Source organism: Erinaceus europaeus, chromosome 17 (assembly GCF_950295315.1).
Source record: "Erinaceus europaeus chromosome 17, mEriEur2.1, whole genome shotgun sequence".
NCBI classification, from domain to species: Eukaryota; Metazoa; Chordata; class Mammalia; order Eulipotyphla; family Erinaceidae; genus Erinaceus; species Erinaceus europaeus.
Genome location: NC_080178.1, coordinates 39,784,879 through 39,801,278, shown reverse-complemented (window position 1 = coordinate 39,801,278; position 16,400 = coordinate 39,784,879). Strand labels below are relative to the sequence as shown.

Here is a 16,400-nt window from a genome sequence, read left to right as displayed (position 1 = left end):
CATTATTTGTGCTTTTTCTTGTTTCCTAATGTGTGCTTGTATGGCTATGAACTTCCCTCTCAGTACTGCCTTATTGGTTTCCCAAATATTTTGATAGCTTGTGTCTTCATTTTCATTGAACTCTTGAAACATTATGATTTCTTCCTTGATTTCCTCTTTGGTTAAGTAGTGTACTGTTGAGCTTCCACATTTTGGGACTATTACTAATCTTTTGTTTATTGTTAAGTGTTAGTTAATTCCACTGTGGTCTGAGAAGATGCTAGGGATGATTTCAATGCTCTTGAATTTGCTGATGCTGTCTTTGTGCCCTAACATATGGTCTATCCTTAGAATCACCCATGTGGACTTGAGTAAAATGTGTATTCCAGTTTCTTGGGATGAATGACTCTGAAAATGTCTAATAGTTCTAGTTTATCTATCTCCTCATTTAGCTCCCTCATGTCTTTATTGATTTTCTGCATGGATGATATGTCAAGTTGAGAGAGTGGGGTGTTGAAGTCCCCTACTATGAGACTGTGTTGCTGTTAATATATTGCTGTAGTTCTTGCAGTATAAGTTTGATGTATTTAGATGGCTTCTCATTGGGTACATAGATGTTAATAATTTTTAAGTCCTGGGAGTTGGGTGGTAGCTCTTTGAGTTAAGCACATGTGGCACAAAGCACAAGGGCTGGTGTAAGGTTCCTGGTTCAAACCCCCAGCTCCTCACCTGCAGGGGAGTCGCTTTACAGGTGGTGAAGCAGGTCTGCAGGTGTCTATCTTTCTCTCCCCCTCTCTGTCTTCCCCTCCTCTCTCCACTTCTTTCTGTCCTAACCAACAATGATGACAACAATAATAATAACAACAACACTGATAAACAACAAGGGCAACAAAAGGGAAAAAAATGGCCTCCAGAAGCAGTGGATTCATAGTGCAGTCACCGAGCCCCAGCAATAACTCTGGAGGCAAAAAAAAAAAAAAAGAAAAAAGGAAAATAAATAAATATAAAAAAGAAAACTGTTAAGTCCTCTTGATTGATCTTCTGAGCATTAAGTAGTGTCCATCCCTATCTTTTTAAATTTTATTTATTTTACAGTCTATCATGTCAGATATGAGAATAGCTGTTCCTGCCCTTTTTGTGGGCCATTGGCTTGTATGATAGTTTTCCATCCTTTCACTTTGAGACTGTGTTTGTTGAGTTAGGTGGGTTTCCTGTAGACAGCATATTGTTGGGTTGTGTTTTCTAATCCATCCTCCTACTCTGTGCCTTTTATTAGGTGAATTCAGGCCATTGACATTTATTGATATCAAAGACTGAAGATATTTTAACGCCATTATTGTAGATTTTTAGAGTGTTCTCATAGATGGCATATTTATGGTGGCCTGACTGTTTATAGGAGACCTTTCAGAACTTCTTTCAGGGAAGGCTTGGTGATAGTTGATTCTTTCAACTGTTGCTTTTCTGAGAAGTTTTTTATGCCTCCATCTAGTCTGAATGACAGTCTATCAGGATACAGTATTCTTGGTTGAAAGCCTTTCTCATTGAGCACTCGATAAATATCTTGCCATTCTCTTCTGGCCTGTAGTGTTTGTGTGGAGAAGTCTACTGCTAATCTTATGGGTTTCCCTCTGTTGGTGACTCTTTGTTTTTCTCTTGCAGCCTTAAGGATCCTTTTCTTTATCCTTATTCCTTTCCATTCTATAAAAGATGTGTCTTTAAGTCTGGGTTAATTTTGTTTGGAAACCTCTGGACTTCTTGGACCTTTATGTGTTTGATGTTGTCTAGACTAGAGAAATTCTCAGCTGTTATGTCCTGAAGAATGCTTTCTTCCTCTCCCTCTCTTTCTCCTCTGGTAAGCCAATAATGCCTGTATTATTTCTTTTGAAGTCCCATAGGTCTCTGTTGTTTTCTTTCAGTATCTTTTAATCTCTTTTTGAGATCTCTTCTTTTTTTGCCAGACTAGCTTTGCCAGAGAGAGAGACAAGGAACTCGTAGCTGAGGGAAGTGGCATGTCAGAAAAGGAAATGGCTAGGAGAGGGGGTGGAGACAAGAAAAGAGCACGAAAGTAGCAAGCTTCCATAGCAGCTGTTGCTAAGGTTCCAACCAGTGGGGATTAAACCAATATCCTGCAGGCAGGGCGGATGTACCTCTGCCTGGCCCCGACAGGTCTGCCCTTTTATGTGGTACTGGGGACAGAACCCAAGAGCTGACACAAGCAAAGTTTATGAGCCACTGGGGGGAAACGCACATAGTAAGAATCACAAGGACGTTGTCTAGGTGTCTATTTCTCTCTCCCCCTTTCTATCTTCCCATATTCCTCTCTCAATTTCTCTCTGTCCTACCCAACAACAAATGAAAATAAATAAATAAACGAATGAATTAATGAATTACTGGGAGGGCAGGCAGTAGTGCAGCAGATTAAGCGCAAGAACCAGCGCAAGGATCCGGGTTCGAGCCTCTGTCTCCCCACCTGCAGGGGTCGCTTCGCAAGCGGTGAAGCAGGTGTCTATCTTTCTCTCGCCCTCTGTCTTCCCCTTCTCTCTCGATTTCTCTCTGTCCTATCCAACAACTACAAAAGTTATAACAACAATAACAGCCACAAGGACAACAAAATGGGAAAAATAGCTTCAAGGAGCAGTGGATTCGTAGTGCAGGCACTGAGCCCCAGTGATAACCCTGGAGGCAAAAAATATATATATATACAAGAAAAGTATAGGGCTGGGGAGATAGTATAATGGCAAAAGACTTTAATTCCTGAGGCTCCAAGCTCCCAGGTTCAGTCCCTATTACTATCATAAGTCAGAGCTGAGCAGTGCTCTGCTCTTTCTCTGTGTCTTTCTCTCTCTCTCATTAAAATAAAATAAATAAATTATAAAAATAAAAGTGTAAAAGTAAAAATACTGCTGAGCAAGGAGCTGTTGATTCCCCCTTATTACCAGAGTAACCTGTGGCACAAAAATAGTCCTTTGCCCTGGGAGGGAGGGGCAGAGGCTGTTAATCAGGAAAGCAGTGATGAGAATGTAACTCAGGCAGTGTCCACAGGGGACAGATTCCAGCCATCCTTTAACCTTCACTCCCAGAATCTGCTTTTATCAGCACAAATAAAAGCCCTGCTGCTAACCATTTCTGCTGCTTCATTTTGGTAGAAGGAAATGCTTCCTTGAAAGCATAATATAGAATGTCTTCTTGTCAAACCATATAAAATGGGGGGATGTTTGAGCTGTGTAGGATGCCCCCCCTGTTGTTCAGGTGAACACTTCCCCACAGTTAATAGCTTTCCTCCAAGGAAAAGACAATGAGCTTTTACAGCCTTATACTGTGTGATGGAAGGCTTTATCAAGAAAAGGAAAAGGATCAGATACTCCTGGTGAGAAGAGTTCTCGTGACTTGCCCGGAGGGAGTGAAAGAAGTAGAGTAGGAGCTGATGGCAGGTTGAGGATGTCCCCATAACAGAATGATGCCCTTGTGAAGCTCTCTTCACGAAAGGCAGTGAAAAATCATCTGTCATCTCTTTGGCTCTGTGGGTAGGCTGTTGCAGAGTGATGTCCTAGCCTTGCAATATTGCACACAGCAACCAGATTCATCACTTGCGCTCCATTGATCCAGCAACCCTGATGGGCTGTGACTGGCTCCAGCCAGAATCTCCCGAGGACCATGATTCTGCACTCTCACTTGATTTTCTTTTTTTTTTTTTCAGGTTTCAAATGTGTTGTTTATTCACTAATTCTTATGACTATAAATGTTTCCACTATGGAAAAGAAAGTTAGCACAGTACATTTTCATGACTGGGGAATGATTTTCTGTAGTCATCTTCAATAGGGCAAAAACTTAGAAAACAACCTGAATTGTTGGAATTCAGTTCTTTATATAAAGCCCTTGTAAAAACAAAACAATAAAAATAAAACCAAAAAAAAAAAAAGAAAAAGAGGGGCAGGGCAAATTTTTAAAGAAGGAAAAGAAAGGAAGGGAAAGAAAACAAGGGAAGACGACTTATTGCTTCTCCTCCTCAGCTTTCTCCTTGTTCTCTTCTGGTTCCTTGGTCTCCTCCTTCACTGACAGAGCTTCAAGTTTTTCCACCACTTTCTCAGCATTATCATTTCCGCCCCCTTTCTTTTCTCTTTCTTCAATCTCTTCCTGCATTCTTCAAACTTTGTTTTGAATTTCAGTGCATTTTCAGCATTTAGGAAGCGGATGGCCAGCAGCTCTGGCTTGGGACACTCATCGGCAAAGTCGGCATGGGTGTTCCAGACCCAAGCACGGTCACTGCCCGCATTCGGCTTCAGCTCCATCATTGGTGTGATGTAGTGGTTGGCACAGATTTTCAGGGTCTTGTCCCTCCTCATGAGGAGGCGGATGGTCCCTTTCTCCTTATGCTTGAGGAGCTTGACGTCCCCTGTGCCTCGTTCTTTCCATTCTGGGAGATCATTCTCTGAAGCGAATCGGAATAACTTTGCCCGCATTTTAAAAAGCTCCTCCTCGTCTTCCTCCAGCGTTTTAATTTCTTGCTCAGGAAGAGAGACAATGGGCTCAAATTGGGGGTCGTGGTTGGACTCATCTGCATTCTCAGTGGAAGTGTCATGGTCCTCATGGGTGTCCTTGGTGGCCGCCATGGGGGCGCGGCGGCGGCGGCTCGGCTGGCTCGGTCATTGTTGGCTCCGCGGCCTCTGGGAGGAGGGTCATAGCTCCTTCTCTCCGCGTCTGGCGCTGGCGCCTGCCGTCCGCCCGCTCCCTCACTTGATTTTCAAGCGTTTCTTTACACTAAAGTGCAAGGTGTCTGGGGATCATGGCAGTCTTCCAAGTGAGTGCTTTCCTTTGTTAAGTAAAGGAATTCAAAGAAAAGCATTTACTTAAGGAATGTCAATCTCTTCAGCCTTTTACATTGGTTACAGCACAGAAAAATATAGGGCGGGGGAGACAGCATAATGGTTATGCAAACAGACCCTCATGCCTGAGGCTCCTAAGTCCCAGGTTCAATCCCCCGCACCACCATAAGCCAGAGCTGAGCAGTGCTCTGGTGTTTCTCTCTCTGCATCTCTCTCAAAAATAAAATTAATAATAAAAAATATGTTCTTGCCATCCTTACTGTTCAGTTTAGGATGGCTCTAGGATTGATCAGAGCCATGTAGCAGAAAAGAACATCAGTTCCAATTAATTATATAAAAGAAAGTCCCCCTTTGCTTTACCCTTTAAAAAACAATGTACCTAGGGCTAGGGAGAGAGAATAGTGATTATGCAGAAAGACTTTCATACCTGAGGCACCAAAATTCCTAGGTTCAATCCCAAGCACCACTATAAGCTAGAGCTGAGAAATGCTCTCATAAAATAATACCAATACTAATATATTTCTGTTGCTAAATATCTTCGTAGGAAACTCATTTAACCTCTCCCAATCTCTGGTCCTTGTACAGAACAGAAAAAGCTAGAAACAGAGATGCTCTTCAGAGAAACCTATGTATTAACTCTGCATTCTTTCCCAAGATGAGGATATGCCTTGATTGCTGATTAGTATGTTGTTGTTGTTGTTGTTTTCAGATAGTTAGACACAACAGCTTCCCTGAAGCTTTCTTCAGTTCAGTGGAGGCCAGACACCAACCTGGGTCACACTTGAGGCAAAGCAGCATACTATTCAAGTGAGCTATTTTACCAGCCCTGATTCACTGACATAAAAGTGTTCTACCTTAAAATAGTCCTTGATTTTCCCTTAAGCACAAGCTTATACAATCTCAGTCTAAATTCCTTGGAAAGTTGCTAATGATGGGCAGAGAAATAGTTTATATGCCTTACCATGCAAGAACCCTTGGGTTCAAACTCTGGCACCACCTAGAAGAACCAAGGACAACTTTGGAGGGAGTTCTGTAAATGGTGGAATAGTATTAAGGTGTCTCCCCTCTCTAAATAAATGAAGAAAGAAAGAAAGAAAGAAAGAAAGAAAGAAAGAAAGAAAGAAAGAAAGAAAGAAAGAAAGAGGAAGGCAGATAGACAGTAATGGGGCTGGGAGGTTATTTTTTGTATTGTGCATGCACAAGTTGCTGAGTTCATTTTTTGGTGCCAAATTTAAAGGGGGTAAGGGGACTATTGAGAGAGACTGGCTTTCATGTTCAGTTCTGAAATTCAAACATTCACTAACAAGTAAAGAATGCCAGCAGCATATATATATCCCACAAGGGATCAGAGATAAGGAGAAAGGCAGCAAAGAGGCTGCATATGATCCTGCTTTGTATTGCTACCTGGCTTCTGTGGAATGCTATTTCTTGGGCTGAGCAAATAAGGAAGCCTTCTCTCTCTGTGTGTGTCTGTAGTCTCCTCCTGCTAATCCATGACATGCCTATACAACTACACTTTAAAAAATGTGTTGTGGGCTGACAAAACTGTTCACTTGGATACCATGTGAGGGACCCAGGTTTGAGCTACATTGAAGGAAACTTCAGTGTTGTCGTTTCTCTCTCTCTCTCCATCTTTGCCTTCTATCTACAAAATAATAATAATAATAATAAATGTATTTTTTATTATTGAGGTAATAGTGGTTTATAAGACTATATATGTTGTGGGCCAGCAGATGACTAACCCAATTGAGTGCACACTTTGTCATGTGCAAAGACACAGGTTTGTGCCCTGGGCTACCACTTGGGAGTGACTTACAAGGAGTGAACTTTCTAAGTGGTTGAGCAGTACACTGGTCTCTCTCCTTCTCTCCCCCTTTATTTCTGTCTTTCACCTTCTATCTAGAGGATAGGAAAAAAAATGGCCATTGGGAGTGTTAGAGTCACTTAGGCACCATTCCACGGTGATAACCCTGGTGAGAAAAAAAAATACTACATCCATTTTAGGGGTATAATTTCACACCTCTTCAAAATGTTTCTACACCAATCTTATCTGCTTTGGTGAAGACATATATACCCCATTCTTTTTTAAAATTTTTATTTATTTTCCCTTTTGTTGCCCTTGTTGTCTTTTTTTTTATTGTTGTAATTATTATTGTTGTTATTGATGTCATTGTTAGATAGGACAGAGAGAAATGGAGAGAGGAGGGGAAGACAGAGAGAGGGAGAGAAAGAAAGACACCTGCAGACCTGCTTCACCACCTGTGAAGCAACTCCCCTGCAGGTGGGGAGCCAGGATCCTTATGCCAGTCCTTGCGCTTTGTGCTACATGCGCTTACCCCGCTGCGCTACTGCCCAACTCCCATATACCCCATTTTTACACCTTTGGGCACAGTTCTGCAGTCTGAGGATTTGCTTTTTTTTTAAATTTATTTATTGGGGAATTAATGTTTTACATGTACAATAGTTTGTACATGCATAACATTCCCCAGTTTCCCATTTAACAATACAACCCCCACTATGTCATTTATCATCCTTCATGGACCTGTATTCTCCCCACCCACCTACCCCAGAATCTTTTACTTGGGGGCAATATGCCAATTTGAGGATTTGCTTTTATTTTGTCCCCTCATTTTCTGCCTTTCTCTTTCTTCCATCAGAGCTATTGCTGGGGCTTCATGCCTGCAAGTTTCTACCATCTTTGGCAGTGTCTCACCCTCATGCTGGTAGGGACCAAGTGATTGATCCTGGGTCCTCATGCATGGTAACATGCATATTACCAGGTGAGCACTACCTGGTTCCTTTTGCTTTGGTTTGGTCCTTTATATCCCACATATGAAGAAAGCACCTAGTATTTGTCTTTCTCCTTAGAGCTTATTTTGTTTAGCATGACTCCCTGTAGTTCCATCCACCTCAGTGTGTGTGTGTGTGTGTGTGTGTGTGTGTGTGTTTAACAAAGCACTTTTCAGTTCTGATGTATGGTGGTGCAGAGGACTGAACCTTGGGTTTTGGAGCCTCAAACATGAGTCTATTTGCATAACCATTATGGTATCTAACCCCACCCGCTTTTGCTTTTTTAAAATAAATTTTATTATTTTTTGATAGAGGCAGAGAGAAATTGAGGGGAGGGGCAGATAGAGAGGGAGAGAGTAAAAAAGACACCTGTAGCACTGCTTCACCATACATAAAGTTTACCTGTTGCAGATGAAGACTGGTGGTTTGAACTCAGGTCCTTGCATATGGTAATGTGTGTGCTCTATGGGGTGTGCCATTGACTGGCCCCCATCTTAGTATTTCAGTAGTTAGTATTAGGACACAGTGTAGAGTAAGTGCTCAGTAAATGCTTATTGACTCAATAGGGGAATGGAGCTAGACAAATTTGGGGAGGAAGGTTTTCAAGTTTCTGTGCTGACAGCATCATCCTCATATATGTATATAGAATGTGTTATTCTTGACTTCCATATCCTTTTTACTGAAATGAAGACCAAAAAGGTCTAAACATACACACACACACACACACACACATTTTTAAGACATAAGACAGAGAGGCACAGTGTGAAACAGACCAGTCCTAAAGCTTCCTTCAGCTTGGTGTGTGTGTGTGTGTGTGTGTGTGTGTGTGTGCGCGCGCGTGTGCATGTGCATACGCGCGCTTGACCTAGGTCATGCACATGCCAAAGCAACCACGGTTGAATTAATATTTGTTAAATATCTTTCCCTAAATATCACTGGGAGGACTTGGGAAGATTTTACAGTGACAAGCAGGCTTTAAAGCATTAATAGACATTCTGCTAGAGTTAAGTGGGAAACAGTAGAAACTTTTTTTTTTCCCCTCCTGACTGAACTATGAATCCACTGCTCCTGGAGGCCATTTTTTCCATTTTGCTGCCGTTGTTATTGTTACTGCTTTTGTTGTTGTTTGATAGGACAAAGAGAAATCATGAGAGATGGGGAACACAGAGATGGGGAGAGACCTGCTTCACCGCTTGTTGGTACAAGTGGGGAGCCAGGGCTTGAACCAGGATCCTTACATAGATCCTTGCGCTTCATGCCACGTGTGCTTAACCTACCGTGCTACTGCCTGGTCTCCACAGTAGAAACTCTTAAGGGATCTTCTCTCAGTCCACATTAGCATGGTGTGCTAGTGCTTTCTTCTTCCACTTTTTCATTTTCTACTTATGCACATCCTTCTGTGGTTTGCTGTTTTTCTTTTCCCTAACCCTTAGCAATACATAGTTCTCTTGATTTCCTTCAACCTGATTAATTCCTGTTTATCTTCTAGGTCTCTGCTCAATGCCACCGTCACTGGGATCGTTTCCCTCACCATCTTCCCCAACTCCCACATCTCAATTAGATGTTTTTATCACATTCTCACAATACCCTAAACTTATGTCCTTGTAGCATGTACAAAACTGCATAAGTTTTTTTTTTTTCTTTCATCATTTTGCACTAGAATCAGATCTCCTTTGGGGCAGCACTGTATTTCTTGGTATTCTGGGAGGACTAAAACAAAATTTGGCACAAATAAACTTCACTAAATATTTCCCTGGTGAATAGATGAATCCCATGAGCATGTCCATCTCAAAGATGAAATGCAGAGATAACCAACCTGCTTTGTCTTCCCACATCTAGCATTCTCCAGGTGTGCAACCAGCAGATGTGGAAGATGTGGTCAAGCAGGGTGTGCAGACCCTTGTGATTGGCCGAGGGATGAGTGAGGCACTGAAGGTAGGCACTAGCTCTTGGATTTAAGTTTTAGACACAGGTCCTCACCTCTGTACATCACATACTCTCATCTTGTTGAGCCAATGGATAGATCAGGGTAATACTGTCAACACTACTCTTTTTTAAAAAAAAAAAAAAAAAAACCATAGCACTGCTCAGCTCTGGCTTATGGCAGTGCTGGGGATCAAACCTGGGACTTCGGAGCCTCAGGCATGAAAGTCTTTTACAGAACCATTATGCTGTCTCCCTGGCACCTACACTGCTTTTCCTCAGCATGGCTCCTATGTCTACCTAACCTTGAGCCAGTGTTATTCTAACTACTCAGAGATTCCTAATCATCAAGCTTTATAACTGTCAGTGTGAAGTTCTTTAGATTTTTAGAGTTCTTTATAGTGTTTTTATTTTATATCTATTTATTTATTCATTCCCTTTTATTGCCCTTGTTGCTTTATTGTTGTAGTTATTATTGTTGTTATTTATGTTGTCCTTGTTGGATAGGACAGAGAGAAATGGAGAGAGGAGACAGAGAGGGGGAGGGAAAGATAGACACCTGCAGACCTGCTTCACCACTTGTGAAGTGACTCTGCTGCAGGTGGAGATCTGGGGGCTCGAACTGGGATCCTTACGCTGGTCCTTGCGCTTTGCACCACCTGCACTTAACCCACTGTGCTACCGTCCAAATCCCACTTTATATTTTTCAGTACATTTACTGTACTTTGTTCACTTACCCAAGGTCACACCACCAGTAACGATGTAAATTCTACATGGATTCCAATCTCCATGTTCTTTCCATTTCCACTGATATTTTTTTTTAAGGTAGGAGAGAGACAGAGAGGGAGAGATATCACAGCACTGCTCTACATTTCCCTAGTGTAGGCACTCACAGTTGTTGGCTGGGGGTTTGCTAAAATGTGCACTCTAGAACTTGGGAAATAGCATAATAGTTATGCAAAAAGCCTTTCATACCTTAGGCACCAAAGTACCAGGGTTCATTCCCCAGCACCACCTTAACCTAGAGCTGAGAAGTGCTCCGGTTAAAAAAAAAAAAAAACACTCTACAAGGTGAACTATCTCCTGGTACCACTATCTCAAGCTGTGTGCACACACATGATACATATCTCAACTTCTTAGAAAATCTTTTGACTCCTTGGGACTCACTGCCAAATTCTGTAGTGACACACAAGGTGATGGAGTGACAGCTTTTTTTTTTTTTTTCTAATTCAATGGTGAATTTTCTAATTCTTTCTTAAGTTTATTATTTAACTAGAGCACAGCTCAGCTCAGCTCTGGCATATGATGGTGCTGAGGATTGAACCTGGGACCTAGGAGCTTCAGGTATGAGGTCTTTCCCCTATTCACCTGGCCTTTTCCCTTCTGCAGGTGCCTGCATCAACCATGGAGTATCTCCTGAAACAAGGCATTGATGTGCGGGTGCTCCAGACAGAGCAGGCAGTGAAGGAGTACAACTCTTTGGCTGCCCAGGGCATCAGGGTGGGGGGTGTCTTCCACTCCACCTGCTGATGGAACCTTGAGAAAAGAATAAATCACTAAGCAGCAGTGCCTGAGACCATCACTTTGACCAGCCTCTGTTGGCATTTCTGAGTGGCTGCCAATGCCAGGTCCTGTGCTATTTCTGGGATACAAGGATGACTAAGACTAGGCCGCTGTCCCCCCTAGGAGGTGGCCTGGAGTCAGAGACATTTAACAATATTTAATAATCTGATAAATGGTTCAGTTTTGCTTGACCTAGGGAGTTCAACCCACAGACTAAACAGCAACTTCAAATGTGGCTTTTCCCAACCATACAGCTGATTAGGATTGTCCAAGTTTACTTAGCAAACAAACTGTAGAGTCAGGAATAGACTTCATGATGGTTTATTGATCTTGTCCTTAGGAGATCCAAGAGAAAGATAACCTTACTGATCTTAAACCCTGTCTTGGGGCCTGGGGATGGAGTAAATGTCCTATTTAGTGGCCTTTCTGTAAGAAATGACAGGAGCTGTTTTTTACTGGATTTTTTTTAAATTGCCACCAGGTGGAAATTAAAAAAAAATTCTTTAAATATTTATTTATTCCTTTTTGTTGCCCTGGCAATTTTTTTTTTTTTTTACTGCCACTGGGCCTTAGTGCCTGCACTTCAAATCCACTACTGCAAGCAGCATTTTTTTCCTTTTTCGTTTCCTTTTTATTTGATAGGACAGAAAGAAATTGAGAGAGGAGGGGGAGACAGAGAGGGAGAGACAGAGACACCTGCAGATCTGTTTCACCACTCATGAAGCTTTCTCCCTCAGGGTTGAAAAGGGGCTTGAATCTGGGTCTTTGTGGATAGTATTATCCAATCAATCAATCAAAACAAAAATAATTCTCATATCTCACAACCTGAGAACTCAGGTGAAAGGAATTTAAAAGGCCCCTCACATGAGATTTGAATTTCTTCACAACAAATTTGTCAGAAGCTTGTTCGATTTCTGCTAGAACATACCCAGCATGAACTCATTATATTTATGTGTGTAATACGTACTTTCGCCAATAAATATTACATGTGTATAGTATATTAAGCATTTATTACATAACATCTCTCAGTAAAGCTCACTCAATTTTTACACAGCTTTTAAAAAACTCATTTTAATACAAAGCCAAAATATGCCCCTTAGTGTTATCTCCACTTTTATTGGGAAAAATACTGTAATCTGGGTTTTAAGATTTAGGGTATAGGTCAGCTAACTTGCATGCCTAAGATCTCAGAGGCTTCAGGTTCAATCCCCAGCACCATCTTATGCCACAGCCAAGCCATACTCTGGTCATATTCATTCTCTTTCTCTCCATCCTCCCTTTCATAATAAATATATTTGGGGGTTGAAACCAGGGCCTCACACATACATGATTTCACTGCTTTGGTGTATTTTTTTTTATTTTGAAAGACTGACAGAGAGGGGAAATACACCATAGCATCAAAGCTTCTTCCATTGCTATAGCACTTTCCATGTGATGCCTGGGCTCAAGGGTGGGTGGCAAAGCAGGAATCCTACATGGTTAGCTGTCACTCCAGCCCCTGTACCACCCATTAAAAAACAAGCGATTTATTTTCTGCATTAGGGGGTGGGGAGAAAGGACCAGAGCATCACTCTGGCACATATGAAGCTAGTGACTGAACTCAGAACCTCAAGCTTTGAGTCCAACACCTTATTATCTATCTATTGTGCCACCTCAAGGCCATACCCTCCCACCAATTAAAAAGAAAAAGAAGAGGGGCTGTGAGAGCTCACCCAGTAGGGTGCACAATCACTATGATTGAAGACCTTGGATTAACCCCCACACTACATGGGAGCATCCACACCAGGGGAGGCTTCATCAGTAGAAGAGGTGTTATGGTGTATCTCTTCTTCTATCTCTCCCCCCTTTGTCTCTGGAGTTAAAAAAGGGAAGTGGGGACTGAACAGAGGTGTACCTGTTGGAGTGTACATGTTAACATGTGCAAGGACCCAGGTTTAAGCCCCTGGTCCCCACCTGTAAGGTGAGAGGTTCACAAGTGGTGAAACAGGGCTACAGGTGTCTTTTATTTTTTTAAATTTCCCCTTCCCTTCTCATTTTCTCTCTGTTCTATCAAATAGATAAGTACATTTTAAAAAATATTTATTCCCTTTTGTTGCTCTTGTTGTTTTTATTGTTGTAGTTAATATTGTTGTTATTGATTGATGTCGTTGTTGGATAGGACAGAGAGAAATGGAGAGAGGAGGGTAAGAGAGGGGGGAGAGAAAGATAGACACCTGAAGACCTGCTTCACCACCTGTGAAATGACTCCCCTGTAGGTGGGGGGCCGGCGGCTCGAACCGGGATCCTTACACAGGTTCTTAAAATTTGCGTCACCTGCACTTAATCCACTGCGCTACCGCCCAACTCCCGATAAGTACATTTAAAACATTTTTTATTTTATTATTTATTTATTTTTATTTAAGAAAGGAGACATTAACAAAACCGTAGGATAGGAGGGGTACAACTCCACACAATTCCCACCACCCGATCTCCATATCCCATCCCCTCCCGATAGCTTTCCCCTTCTCTTTTTTTTTTATTTTTATTTTATTTATTTTTTTTTTAATTTTTTAATCTTTACTTATTTCCTGAACAGAGACAGTCAGAAATTGAGAGGGAAGGGGGTGATAGAAAGGGAGAGAGACAGAGAGACACCTGCAGCACTGCTTCACCGCTTGTGAAGCTTTCCCCCTGCAGGTGGGGGCCAGGGGCTTGAACCTGGGTTCTTGCACACTGTAACATGTGCGCTCAACCAGGTGCGCCACCACCTGGTCCCCTTTTTTTTATTTTTTAAAATATTTATTCCCTTGTGTTGCCCTTGTTTTATTGTTATAGTTATTGTTGTTGTTATTGATGTTGTCATTGTTGGATAGGACAGAGAGAAATGAAGAGAGGAGGGGAAGACAGAGAGGGGGAGAGAAAGACAGACACCTGCAGACCTGCTTCACCGCCTGTGAAGTGACTCCCCTGCAGGTGGGGAGCCGGGGGGGCTTGAACCTGGGTCCTTGTGCTCTCTAATGTGAGCACTTAACCAGGTGCGCCACCGCCTGCCCCCTAGCTTTCCCCTTCTCTATCCCTCTGGGAGTATGGACCCAGGGTTGCTGTGGGTTGCAGAAGGTGGAAAGTCTGGCTTCTGAATTTTTAAAAAATATTTATTTATTCCCTTTTGTTGCCCTTGTTGTTTTATTGTTGTAGTTATTATTGATGTTGTTGTTGTTGGATAGGACAGAGAGAAGTGAAGAGAGGAGGAGAAGACAGAGAGGGGTAGAGAAAGACAGACACCTGCAGACCTGCTTCACCGCCTGTGAAGCCACTCCCCTGCAGGTGGGGAGCCATGGGCTCAAACCAGGATCCTTGCAGGTCCTTAAGCTTTGTGCCACCTGTGCTTAACCTGCTGTGCTACCGCCAGACTCCCAAGTACATTAAAAAAAAATTTTTATATTTATTTATTTTCCCTCTTGTTGCCCTTGTTGTAGTTATTATTGTTGTTATTATTGACGTCATCGTTAGATAGTACAGAGAAAAATGGAGAGGGGGAGAGAAAGACAGACACCTGTAGACCTGCTTCAATGCCTGTGAATGATCCCTTGCAGGTGTGGAGCCAGGGGCTTGAACCGGGATTCTATGCTGGTCCTTGCGCTTTGTGCCATGTGCGCTTAACCCACTGCGCTACCGCCCAACTCCCCCAAGTACATTTTTTAAGGGGGGAAGCCTACTAGGAGTGGTGCAATCACACAGGTGCAAAAGACCCTTCAGGTGAAAAAAAAAAAATCAAGGGTGGGGTTAGAGAGCATAATGGTTATGCAAAGAGACTCTCATGCCTGTGGCTCCGAAATCCCAGGTTCAGTCCCCAGAATCACCATAAGCCAGAACTGAACAGTGCTTTGGTTAAAAAAATAATAAAGAAGTTAATTAAAAATATATAAGTAAACACTTAAATAACAAGAAAAAAAGACATAGGATCATATCCTGACTTTGTACATTAGGAGAAAGACATTAAGCTTAAACCACAAGTCTCCCATTTTCCACATGGGGGTAATCTGGAGAATATTAATATATCCTTTAATATCAGAGTTATTGCTGGGATCAGTCCCTGCACAAAGCCACCATTCCTGGCTGGCATTTTTATCCTTTTCTTTCTTTTTGAAAGAGGGTAAGAGAAACAGAGACAGAGAGAGATACCGGCAGTACTGCTCCACCACTTGTGAAGCTTCCCCACCACAGGTAAGAACTAGGGGTTGAGTGGTCCCCGGGAGGTGGCGCAGTGGATAAAGCATCGGACTCTCAAGCATGAGGTCCTGAGTTTAATCCCCGGCAGCACATGTACGAGTGATGTCTGGCTCTTTCTCTCCTCCTGTGTTTCTCATTGATAAATAAATAAAATATTAAAAAAAAAAAAAAAGAACTAGGGATTGAATCCAAACCTGGAGAATTTTTGTAGAAGGGGCACTGCATATCTCCAGCATATCTCCACTAAGGCTTTATAGCTAAAACATGAGGGCTCAGTTAGCAGCCATGGAGTTTTAAAAAAAACACTTTTTTTAAAAAGTTTTTTTTCTTTTTAAATTTCCCCGGCTTTTGTTGCCCTTGTTATATTATTGTTATCGTTGTTGGATAGGACAGAGAGAAATGGAGAGAGGAAGGGAAGACAGAGGGGGAAAGAAAGACACCTGCAGACCTGCTTCACTGCCTATGAAGCGACCCCCCTTAAGGTGGGGAGCCGGGGGCTCTAATCGGGATCCTTAGGCTGGTCCTTGTACTTGGGGCCATGTATGCTAACCCATTGTGCTACCACCTGACCTCCTAAAAAACATTTAATTATTTATTTGATAATTTATTTATTTGATAGAGAAATTGAAAAGGGGAAGGGACATAGAGAGGGAGAGAGAGAAACCCCTATATTCCTGTTTCACCACTAGTGAAGCTTCCTGCCTGCCTATAAGGTGAGGGACATGAACTGGAGTCCTTGTGCATAGTAACCACCTGGACCCAGTAGCCTTGGATCTGAATATTTCCATCCAGTGATCATCAGGTGCTGTCAAGGCTGTAGAATGGTTCAGCTTGGAATCAAGCTTAATTTGATCTTAAAGTAGGTGTTTTATTTTAGGGCCTCATGTTTATCCATGAGAGCCCACTAGTGACATGTCCATGTGAAGTACAACACAGACGAGTATACCAGAAAAGCTGGCTCCCTAGAGATGATCTTTCTCTTCCTAGTCCCTTTATAGCAGTCCCCACCTTCTGAAGTTAGACTGCTGCAGTTGAAATGCCAGTTCTATTGCTTACTAGCTGCATGGTTTAGTTACTAGCAAGTGACTTGACATGGAACAATTTCACAGGGTC

The 16,400-nt window shown here is 42.3% G+C and overlaps 2 protein-coding genes across 4 annotated transcripts in view; one reads left to right on the top strand and one right to left on the bottom strand.

The window, feature by feature from the left end:
- The window catches only part of AAMDC (adipogenesis associated Mth938 domain containing), a 34,703-nt gene extending 23,622 nt beyond the window's left edge, over positions 1-11,081 (top strand). For 2 of the 3 annotated variants that reach the window (XM_007529702.3, XM_060176697.1), the window contains 2 exons: positions 9,432-9,527; positions 10,905-11,081. In XM_007529702.3, the coding sequence (XP_007529764.1) occupies positions 9,432-9,527; positions 10,905-11,045 (237 nt within the window). In that variant the 3' untranslated portion in view covers positions 11,046-11,081. Of the gene's footprint in view, positions 1-7,459; positions 7,564-9,431; positions 9,528-10,904 lie in introns of all 3 variants that reach the window. The other variant, XM_060176698.1, reaches the window with a different exon arrangement.
- On the bottom strand, positions 3,678-4,702 carry LOC103119431 (ran-specific GTPase-activating protein-like). Its single transcript, XM_007529705.2, is given in 2 exon segments — positions 3,678-4,112; positions 4,115-4,702. Coding segments are annotated over 2 exon segments (618 nt in total). The 5' UTR covers positions 4,590-4,702; the 3' UTR covers positions 3,678-3,969.
- Positions 11,082-16,400: the final 5,319 nt, after the last annotated feature.